Source organism: Labeo rohita, chromosome 11, assembly GCF_022985175.1.
Source record: "Labeo rohita strain BAU-BD-2019 chromosome 11, IGBB_LRoh.1.0, whole genome shotgun sequence".
Lineage (NCBI taxonomy): Eukaryota > Metazoa > Chordata > Actinopteri > Cypriniformes > Cyprinidae > Labeo > Labeo rohita.
Genome location: NC_066879.1, coordinates 13,909,208 through 13,921,477, shown reverse-complemented (window position 1 = coordinate 13,921,477; position 12,270 = coordinate 13,909,208). Strand labels below are relative to the sequence as shown.

The 12,270-nt window shown below is 31.7% G+C and overlaps 1 protein-coding gene and 1 long non-coding RNA gene across 2 annotated transcripts in view; one reads left to right on the top strand and one right to left on the bottom strand.

Annotated features, from left to right (window-relative positions):
* The first annotated feature begins 580 nt into the window (after positions 1–580).
* LOC127172642 (inhibin beta B chain) overlaps positions 581–12,270 on the top strand; it is a 13,866-nt gene continuing 2,176 nt past the window's right edge. The window contains exon 1 of the mRNA XM_051121975.1: positions 581–1,659. Within this exon, the coding sequence (XP_050977932.1) occupies positions 1,275–1,659 (385 nt within the window). The 5' untranslated portion in view covers positions 581–1,274. The remainder of the gene's footprint in view (positions 1,660–12,270) is intronic.
* LOC127172643 (uncharacterized) overlaps positions 8,332–12,270 on the bottom strand; it is a 20,967-nt gene continuing 17,028 nt past the window's right edge. Inside the window, exons 3-4 of the long non-coding RNA XR_007828660.1 lie at positions 10,757–10,938; positions 8,332–8,475 (exon numbers count right to left, since the gene is read on the bottom strand). This is a non-coding gene — a long non-coding RNA (uncharacterized LOC127172643). The remainder of the gene's footprint in view (positions 8,476–10,756; positions 10,939–12,270) is intronic.

Here is a 12,270-nt window from a genome sequence, read left to right as displayed (position 1 = left end):
GTTCACACGTTCATTCACTCAAACCAGTTAAAAGTTTTGCTCATTTGCTTTCCATGACACAAACCTACAGGCTATAAATGGTTTTATTCAAAGGGGATGCTTCATCTTTTCCAGACACACAATTCGTCCTTTGTTTTTGTAAACAGATTTTTTTTTTACCTTGATTTAACCAAATAATGCATAATCATTAAAATGGTGTTTTGCACTTAACAGCAAAATTAAAAACTGAATTTGATCTAAAAAATATATCTGGGCCATTGCACATTGCAAAATTAACAAATTATACACTTAATACATAGACTGTGTATTGTTTATTTTGCATCTAATTTTACTTTTAAGCTAATTTTAACTCGTAGAAATGCCTGGAACGATCACTAATGAATGCTCTTTTATTGCAACACGTATTAAAATGTTGAAATGCACATTTTCCCCTGTTAAACAGTTCAACTCGGTGAAGAGATCCCTCAAGATCCCTCGGTTTCTCAACCTTTATAATCCTGGAGTTGGTGGCGCGTCCCACGTGGTTCTCCAGTCCCGTATAAAAACTTTCCAGCGGCTCAAAAGCGGCACAATGTCTGTTCGCACGAGAAACAAGCCGAAGCTCCCGAACAGCCACACCGAGAGCTATGATGAAGAAGTATATGGGGAACGTACACTGGAAGTCAAAATGTCCAACAAAGGAGGACACGATCTTCATCTGAAGAGCTAAAAAGGCGAATGATTATTTGGAAATACTGTGGGCTCCTTCTGGTTTGCGCTCGCTTCCCTTCACCATGGATGATTTGAACTCAACAGAGTGAAGAAATCACCGGGACAAATCATAACAGGTCCTTTGTTTAGTCTGTGGGGTTTTACACGCGTAATACTGAGCTTTCCAGTCATGCCATGACGCATCAGACGCGTGCGTAAAAGTGCCATTCGCGGCTGTACGTGGACAGATACAGAGAGCTCCGGTTGCTTTATTATTTACACATCACACGTTTATCAACTCTGAGAAATTCGGATGGTATAACGAGCCGTTCTCACTGTGATATCGATCCGAATTGTGTTGAAATCATCGCGGAGTGACCAAAGACAAGAATCAAGCGCAGGAACATATTCCAGACGTTTACGGGATTTATTGCGTTTGCGTTTCATTCCGGACCGAGGAGTGGATATTACAGTTGTTTCACTTTTAAATCTCACTTTTTTTGGAGAAAAGAGGCGGATACGAACTTGGCCGCTTTCATCTCCATCAGTCCAGTCTCGGAAACTGCCGTTTATTATCACGGAAGATGAAAAGCTTGCTATTCGAAGTGCTTTGTTTTGTGTCCATCCTCATCTCCATCCGCTGCACACCGGCACCGGACACCGAAACCCCGAGCATCAGCCCGAGCTGCGCGTCTTGCGGGCTCAGCCAGACGGATGGAGCCACACGGGTGGACGTGGACTTACTGGAGGCGGTGAAGAGACACATTCTGAGCCGGTTACAGATGCGGGACAGACCCAACATCACCCACCCCATCCCGAAGGCGGCGATGGTGACCGCGCTCAAGAAGCTCCACGCCGGGAAGGTGCGCGAAGATGGGAGGGTGGAGATCCCCAACCTGGACGGACACGCCGCGTCCATGAACGAGGTGGAGGAGGAGACGTCGGAGATCATCAGCTTCGCCGAGACAGGTGTGTATGCGGCGGGTCTGCGTGTGTCCGAGCGCGCTCGTACGATTGAGACGTTTTAAGGGTGCATTTAGTCACTCATCTTCAAGTTTCGACTGCAATCAAGCTACTTAACTTTTCCACTCTTTAGGACAAAATATAGAGTTCTTTCAAAAGGCTTGCGGAATATAGCGGGGCATGTTGTCACAATGTCAATCTGCAATTATAGCCCTTACGAAAATTAACCATATTTCTAAAATAGTAAAAGTTTAATAACCAGCGCATTGATTACCATTGCATAACCATAGTTTTAATACAAACACCATGGTTAAACTATGGATAGTGTAGCAGGACCATCGTTAATTTATGGTTTTAACTATTAAGCATGTTTTTTTGGTTTTATTTAAAATAATTTTCGTAAGGAAGGCCAACTGCCAAGAACGAAACAATAAACAAAAGAGCAAAAATCATATAAAATCACCAAACTGAATCGTGATTATTAAACTGATTACAATTACAACACGTGTGACAACTTGCCCCGGTCTGACACCTATGAAAAACCATTAGAACACAGCTTTATCGTTTCAGGTAAAATATAAACAACATTTATTATATACCGACTCTTCTATCAATGTATGTCCGATTGAGAAAACCACTGCAGGTTTGACTCAAACCCTATAAAATTTGTGACAACTAGCCCCGGTCTGTTTTCCCTGTGTATGAGGTGATGCTCTTATTGTAACCACTTCGTTATAAAGAAAAATTGCATGAAGGGAATTTGACAACACTGTCATCTCCACGATAAAATAATCAGTTCTTTGGTTTGAAGAATCTTTTCTGGGTGTTTAGGGTGTTCTTGAGTTGGTATTGGATTCTAAGGAGATTCATTATAGGTTCTTCAGATCTGTTTTGAGTTCTTTGAAAGCATCGATGTTATCGAATGATCTTATATTTGCATTCTGTTAAGAATCAGAGGCATTTAAAGTATCAAAAAACAGAAAACTGTTCATGCATCCACAGTTATGTTTAAGAATCAAAACTAAAGCCACTTGCAACAAAAGAGTTGTAGAATTTGCTGTCAAGTGATCAAAATGCATCACTATTATTTAACAGCACTGAATCATGAAAAAGAGATAAGGCAGACTACAGTGTTTTCGTTCACTTTTTGTGTATTTCAATCCAGGTCCCTAATACTGATCTGATGAGTGAATCAGGTGAGAAACAGGAGTGAGAAATGGGATAAATGTTGTTAAAAGGAATAGTTCACTCAAAAAATAGAAACATTTGCTGAAAATGTGCTCAACCGCAAGGCATCCAAGATGCGAACGAGTTTGTGTCTTCATCAGATTTGGAGAAACGTAGCATTACATCACTTGCTCACCAATGGATGTGAATGGGTGCCGTCAGAATGAGAGTCCAAAGAGCTAATAAAACAATAACAAAGTAATCCACACCACTCCAGTCCATCAGTTAACATCTTGAGAAACCAAAAGCTGTGTGTTTGAAAGAAACAAATCCATCATTAAGACGTTTTAAACTGCAAACTGTTGCTTTTGGCCAAAATAATCCATAATAACACAGTCCCTGTGTGAAAAAGTGGTCTGGTTTGAATCAAGAGAGAAATACGCACAGATCAAACAATGTTTACAAGCCAGCTCTAAACAAATATGCGGCTGGATTTTGATGTGAGAGACAACAGGAGATTGCTTTTTTTTTTTAACTGGAGGACGTGTTATTTTGGCTATAAGTGATTGAAGTTAAAAACGTCTTAATGATAGATTTGTTTCTTACACAGCTTTTGGCTTCTCAAGATGTTTACTGATGGAGTGGAGTGGTGTGGATTGTTTGTGGATTATTGTGATGTTTTTATCAGCTGTTTGGACTCTCATTCTGACGGCACCCATTCACTGCAGAGGATCCACTGGTGAGCAAGTGATGCTACATCTTGAAAAAATAAACTCATCCACATCTTTGATGGCCTGAGGGTGAAGCGTCTTTTAGCAAACTGTAATTTTTTGCCGAACTACTTCTTTAAAGTTACTGGATTGCAACTGAAAATCAATCTGCCATAGTGCCTTATGATCACATTTTTATGCGTATTCACGAGCGCACGTCTTTTACGAAGACAAAAGATGTTTGTCTTCATGTTTCATCAAAATGCAATAACTACCAAAATGACTTTTTATTGCCGTTGACGTCAAACAGCTAGTAATCTAATATCAGTTAATGCAATAAACGTACTGTAGCATCAATAAAATCAAATGAAGTCAGGATTGAGATACAGTACAGCACATAAAGCTGCTTTATGTAAGAGTAAACTTGACCTTTAGCCTCCAAAATCCTCAAAAAGTGTTATAAGTACATCTGCCACCATCAATTTCCATTGGAAACAATCACGTCCCGTGCTGCATTTTTTCCCTCTTGAATATCCTGTTACATTCAAAAATCTGTCACATTATGCAAGTAAAATAGGATGCAAAGAGCGTTTCATGTTGACTTCACAAGCAGAATTGAGGTTTTTTAGCTTGTATTGATTTGCTAAACAAATTGAGTAGCAAGAGTTCAAGGTTAAAATAACTTCAGAAGCAAAGAGCTCAAGCGTACGCTCAAAAACAATAAAGCACTTATTTATAAACGTCACGGCACGCAGGGTTGAATCTTACCAACGCACCGCAGGTCCGGTTGCGAGCGCTGCCCCGTGAGGTCCACAAGATTTCAAGCACCGTTTGGGACAAGGCCGCAATTATCCGAACCCAGTGCAGATCTGGACCTTTGACCCTTTATGCTGTGCTGCTCTGTGGCTGCCAAGATGAGACTCGCATGAACTGTTTACTATAATGATGGAGATTTAAAATGAGCAGCGGTGCCACACATCCAGGCCGCTCACATACGGCTGGTGAAATGTTGGGCTGTCCTGCCATTCCTGATTGTGTAAGGTAAACCAGTCAATATATGGGCTGGTGTCGTCCAATGCTTTCACAGTGTGGCAGGTTACTGGATGCAACGGTTTTGTTTCGCAGATTTGCCGCTAAAATGAAGTTTGGTGGTTTTATACTCCTTTCTGAGACCCTTGCTCGAAAGAATCTCAGTTTTCCACTTGAAGTCAACAAGAAATGCCATTTGCAACCTGCTTTACTTCCATAATGTGACATATTCAAGAGGCAAACAGACACAAACAAAATAAAAATATTTTTTGAATAACATGCGCTAATGAATCATTCACAATAAGACCAAGAATAATAATAATAATAATAATAATTTCCATTAAAATATTATATAATGCATAATGCTCACTTATTGCTTTATCTATAAATGATAGAAAAAAAATAAACAGAAATGAAAATTAAATAAGTGAAAAGGAAAACTAAAACAAAAAAACAAGCAATAATAATAAGAATAATTTTCATTAAAATATTATATAATGCATAATGCTTAATGCTTTATCTATAAATCATATAAAACAATTAAAATAAATAAAAAATAGTATGCAAATAAAATAAAATGCAGCTCAAATTGCTTCATGAGTCAGAATATAAAAAATAGAACTATAAAAATAAAAAAGCTAAAATAAAGAAGCTAAAACAATAAGAAATTATAAGTAGAATACAAATTTTACATAACTCAAGCTCAGAATATAAAAAATAGAAATATATTATAAATAAAAATAAATAAAAATAATAAAAAAGAAGATAACATACATGATAATAATAATAAAATGCAGCTCAAAGTGCTTTATGAGTCAGAATATGAAAATAGAAATATTATAAAATAAATAACAAGTAAATGAAAAAGTAAGATAAAACAAAAAATATAAGAATTAATAAGAAATTATAAGTAGAATACAAATTTTACTTAACGCAAAAGTGTTTCATAGCTCAGAGTATAAAAAATAGAAATACATTATACATAAAAATAATAAAAAAGAAGATAATATATAAGATAATAATAATAAAATGCAGTTCGAAGTGCTTTATGAGTCAGAATATAAAAATAGAAATATTATAAAATTCAAGTAAATGAAAAAGGAAGATAAAACAATAAGGAAATTATAAGAATTAATAGGAAATTATAATTAATTATTCTACTAATTTATAATTAGTAGAATACGAATTTTACATAACTCAAAAGTGTTTCACAGCTCAGAATATAAAAATAGAAATATATTATAAATTTAATAAAAAATAAAAATGATTAAAAATGAATAAAAATAAATAAATAAAAAGAATAAAAAAAGATAATATATAAGACAATAATAATAAAATGCAGTTCTTCATGAGTCAGAATATAAAAAATAGAAATATTATAAAATAAAAAAACAAGTAAATGAAAAAGGAAATTATAAGAACTAATAAGAAATTATAATACGTAGAATACAATTTTTACATAACTCAAAAGTGTTCCACAGCTCAGAATATAAAAAATAGAAATATATTATAAATAAAAATAAATAATAAAAAAAAGATAAAACACAGAGGTTGCCATTTATAATAACTTTAATTAGTATGTCATTAAAATAACGCATGCATAATGCATCAAAAATGCTAGAAAAAAAATAAAATGTAAAAAAAAAAAAGATAAAAGAAGGAAGTAATAAGAAATAAGAAGGAATAATAATAATAATATTCTGTAAAAAAAATAAAAATAAAAATAGAAGCAGTATTCATAAAAAGTAGTGGTAAAATATAAATAAAATACAAAGTATATAAAAAATGACTTTAGAAACTTAAATATCATATTCAAAATCCAACTTAAAGTAAAAGTAAATATGTCTAAATCTAAAACCTGTTTTTTAAAAACGCACACTTTCATGATATTAATTTTATGCAAAGTATCAACTCAAAAGGCTCCATGTTAAGTTGCAGTCGCAGTGATCTGATGAAGCCGTCACGGAGCGGGTTTGGATTCTGCCTGTGCGTCTCATTAGGATGCGGGGTGACCTCAGGACATGGAGCTCTGGAAGACGTCCAGGATCTTCTTGAGGATCTCGTTTTCTTTAAGAATGGTGCTGCCCTGTGCTGGCAGAGGCCAATTGAGTCCCTCTAGGTTTCTGTGACATCTTAATGGTGTGTGGAGACTCAGGTGAGGACGGCTGCCAAGAGGGATAATTCGCTCGCGCTGTCTATTAGAGCCCAATGATGAATGTGCTCCGCGCTTTGCAAAAGGCCTGAATCGGAGCGGGAAGCCGTCCAACCTGTAATCATGCGTCGCCCCACGTCACCACTTGTTTTTAGCTGCGCTTTTGCGCTTTGATTTTGCCAGCTGGAAGCGCCGGTGACAGTAAACACCATCCCTTCTGTGCTCAGCCATCACTAGTGCTCGTACTACGGGTTAGTGTAGCAGTAACTAGTGCTGTCTGTGCAACAAACATCAATGATGTCTAAAAAAACCCACTGGGTTAGTTAAGGATCCGTGTGGGTTTTATTAACTAAAACGAAAAATTTTTAATTGTTTTTTGGCAATTGAAACAGTGTTGATATAAAATAAAATAATACATATAGAATATAATAAAGTAAAAATATAAAATTAAATATTAGATGAAAAACGTAAACTTAAAAAAACATGACTAACATTAACTGAAATTAAGTTGACATTAAAGTCTAATTACTATAACAATTACAATAAAACTAAAACTCATCTACACAAATGACTAAAAATTAAAACTGAAATAAAAGTAAATTAAAAAATTGTTTTTTAAAATGTAATAGAATGTATAACATAATTAAATATAATGAAAATTAATGAATGAAAATTAAGAAATAAATGCTAAAATAAAAGAAATCAATTGAAACAGAACTAGTAAAATTGTAAAATTAAAATAAATGTAAATTAAAACTATTTCTGTTAATTTAGTTAATTAATTAATAAATTATTAATTGATAATTAAGCAAATAAAATATTAATGTGTAATAAGTGTAGTAAATATTAATACATAATATATAAACTGAATGATAAATCTAACAGAAAATTTGTTTTCAGTAACAAATGAAACTAAATAAAATCTACTAAAATTTATAAGATGGAAGAAAAAACAACTAAATACTAAATTTAGGTACTAAAATTAATAAAATTAAAAACTTACATAAAAGTAAATTAAAATCAATTGTTTTTGATAATTGAAATAAAGTTGATACTAAATCTAATCTAATCAATAATGTGCAACATATAATCAAATATAATGAGAATTAATGAATGAAAATTAAGAAATAAATAATAAAATAAAAAAATAAATTGAAACAGAACTAGTGAAAGTACTAAAATTGTAAAATTGCAATAAATGTAAATTAAAACTATTTTTTGGTAATTGAAATAAAACGAATATAATATGAATTAAGCGAATAAAATATTAATGTGTAATAAATGTAATAAATGTCTTGAAATACTAAAGTGACTAAAACAGCAATAAATATTTTATTGCTGTAACTGAAATAAATATAAATACTGATACTTAATAAAATCTAATAAAATATCTAAAATATATTAGATGGAAAAATGTCTCAGGAGAGCAAACAACCAATGAATGTGGCCTAGCAACCGCATAGCAACATGCCAATAACATTCCAAATGTAGCAAATATGCAAGTAATGTATACATTACATATACATATGTAAGTGTAATTGTTTGTAGCGAGTGTGTTTTGAGTGCTAAGCACAGGAAGTGAAGGTGTGTGACGCACAGACACACACTGATTACCTGCGCTGTGTTGTGGAGGTGGACTCACGCTGGGCCGCTGTATTGTGGCAGTAGACGGCTCCACCCGGCTATTGTTGGGCTCCGCTGGCAGCAGATTAACTGAGAGGAGGCTTGACTTGGTTTGCTGATGGTTTGAGTCCCAGTGATGTGCTACAGAAGGAAATGCAATGAGTTAGGAGTTAGTTAGTTTATTCTGTTCTACTGACGCTATAGAGTTACGATGTTTTATATTAATTCTACACGTTTCTGATTTCTGGTGGCAGTTAGATCAGCACTGATGTGCCAGATTCATGGACATACCTACATTAGTATGTCACTATAAACATTACATAACAGGATCATTAGTTCATCTATATGTTTAGATATAAATACAATGAACATGTAAAATTAAATGATATATATAACTATTGATCAGACATTACATAGATATTTCACCCAAAAATGAACACAATGATATGAAAAAGTAATTTTTGTGTTATTTTCATGTAATTTCTAGTATTATTTTGTATTATATATTATTATTTATTATTATACAATAGTATTATGTATATATTAGTAGTATTTAAATTTAAATTAATTACATTTAAATTTTATTTAACAGGATAAAATGGATGAATGTGCATTCAAATAAATTTGAATAATTTTTAAATATTCAAATATTCAATTTTTAAATATTTCACTCAATATTATATATAATATAATATAATATAATAAAACATATTAGTATTCATTCTTATTGTATTATTCTTATTCTTAGAATGCAAAAACATCAAAATATTGAGAAAATCACCTTTAATTTAGGCTTTAATAGGACAAAATGGACAAATGTGCATTAAATTAAATGTAAATATGTTTTATGTTTATATATATATATATATATATATATATTAGAAAATATATTAGTATTATGTATGTATTAGTAGTTTTCTTAATTTATTAAATTTATTAACTGAAAATGGATCTGCATTAAATTAAAATTAAATGTATTTCAATGTTGTTTTCAGGAAGAAAGAAAAAATATATAATATTTATAATATTGTTACTATTTTTGTATTATATATACTTGTATTATATTATTATATATTAATATTATGTATATATTAGTAGTATTTGTGCTAAATATGTTCAAAGTTTAATTTAAGCTTTAATAGAATAAATGGATGAATGTGCATTAAATTAAATCTGAATATGTTTTAAAGGAATATTTCACTGAATATTGTGTTTTAAGGAAGAACATAGTGTATATATATATATATATATATATATATATATATATATATTTATTATTATATATTAACAGTATTCATTCTTATTCTATTAAATGTATTAATAGAAATGGATCTGCATTAAATTAAATTAAATGTGTATTTCAATACTGTTTCCAGGAAGAAAAAAAAATATATTATTACTTTTTTTTTTTTGCATTTTATATACATGTATTATGTTGTTATATATTAGTATTATTTATATATTAGTAGTATTTTTGCTAAACATATGCTAAAAGCATGCAAAAGTGTCATTTAAGGTTTAACATAATAAAATGGACGAATCTGCATTACATTTGAATGTTTTTCATTTAATTGTAATGCAGATTTGTCAGTTCTATCATATTAAATCTTAAAATAAACGTATATTTAGCATAAATACTACTAAAAATAGACATAATACTAATATATAATTATATATAAAATATAACAGTAATATACAATACAAAAACATACGAACTATGTTATAAACTATGCAAAAATACTAACTATTTTCTTCATACAAACAACATTTTAGGTTAAACTTCTTGTTTTGTGCACAAAAAGTCACTTGGGACAACATGATCTGTGAAGCATCTTACAATGTAATATTGTTTGTTATTGTTACTAATGAAAGTTTTCATGAAGTATTAGCTCTAATTCAGCAGGACAGAGTTTACATTTAAATGAGTTACAGAGCTGTGCTCAAACCAAATGTGATTATCCAATCAGAGGCCTGCGAGCCGCCCATGTGACCCTCTCTCTCTCGCTGCACAGCTGCACTAATATACACAGCGCATGACATGTACCGAATATTTTCAGATTGATTTTTAAACATTTCTATTTTATGTGATACTTTTCAGCCAAACTTCTCCAAGCTCAGATTTATGAGTGCATTATAAAGAGACAGGAAGATCATATTTCTAGTTTTATTTTGAAGTCTGTACGCTCACACGGGCTGCGGTGGGAAAAACCGAAAGAGAGAAAACCGAAAACGTCGTATTAGTTTGTTTGCTAATGATATGCAAGGGAAGAGTTGTATCGTTTCAGTTCAGATGTATCGTTTGTAGGCAAAAGTGATGAGTTTGGATGTATCTGGAGCGTTCGGTGGCTCCAGAAGCGTTTAGTATCATGTAAATGTGTCCTTTTGTGAAATGTCAAAGGGATGTGCTTGATCGCGCTCTCACTGTACGGCTGCATGTCCACGTTTCCTGTGACGTCACGCGGCTCATTGTGTGTCTCCGCGGCTCACAGGAAGTCTTTGCAGCGTGGTGTTGTTCTCTCATAAGCTCTCTGACTCCTGTCATCTCCATCCAGACCCCCAGCAGCACTGGACCGGACCCCAGAATACCGCCGCTGTCATGAAACCCTGAGAATGAGCATTTAACCATACAATAATCATCAAAAAAAACCTCTCGAGAACACGACTGGGTCATACTTCACCCTAAGATCAGAAGAAAGAAACGCAAATCATTTTTTTGCACAAAATGACAACAAAGACTTTGAGGCATTTAGTTCATTATTTAAATTGCAAAGTATTTATTCATCATGGTAGTATTTTTTGTTCTGCTTCCAATTCATGCAAAATTTAAGTTCAATTTAAGGCTTAAAAAAATAAAATGGGTGCATCTTATGTAACATTTTAGGAAACATTTCAAGTGTTCCCAGTGTATATTCTACATAAATACAACTTTATTTATACACCGTAAAACGTTTTCACCAGTTTCAAGTTTAGCAGCTGTCTTAACATTTTAAGTTAAACCAACTTAAAATGACAAGTCATTTTAACTCACTAAAAATTTTTTTTTAATGCAGCTGCTGAACTTGAAAACTTGAACTGAAAACTTTTTACAGTGTGGGACAATTTTCATTTTAGCATCATGACATTTATTTTCATGATTTTAATGGCAAAGTAGAGGTTTTTTTTGTTTTTGTAATAGTTTTTTTGTCTTTAACTTGTGTTGAATTTACGTTTAATTTAAAGTTCTATAAAATAAAATGGGTGAATCTCAAGAAACCATCCATGTTTGGGTCAAATTAGAAATAAGACATTATATTTTTGCACAAAGGTACATTTAATTCTGCACAAAATGAAGTTTATTTATAGAACATAAATATGTTTTTGAATAATTTTCATGACAATTAATCAAATTTCTCCCGTTTTCATTACTGCAATGTGAGTATATGAAATTAAATATATATAATAAATTCTATAATTTTATATATAATAATTTATATATTACATAAATTGTAAAGAATAACTTATTCTAAATTCATTATTAAATAAAAGGTTAAACAAAATTAGAAGGGTGAATCTCATTAAAAAAAATTAAATTCAGCACAAAAAGATTATTTACAGAACAACAATAATGATTTATTGTGAAATTATTTTTATGACAATTAAGCACGTTTCCACCATTCTTATTATTGTAATGTGAATATTTAAAATAAAATTTATGCTATATTTAAGTTTAATTTAGGGTTTGATGAAATAATATGGGTGAAATCCTGTAAGAACATGGTCACATTTCATTTTAAAATCAGAGAAAAAAAATATATTGTGCAGAAAAAAAGTGTATTTATAAGACAAAAAGATCTATTTATTTTAGTATTATTTTTATGTAAATTAAGCATTTTCTCCCCGTTTTTTTATTACTGTAATGTGAATATTTAAAATAACATTTATGCTAAATTTAAGGTA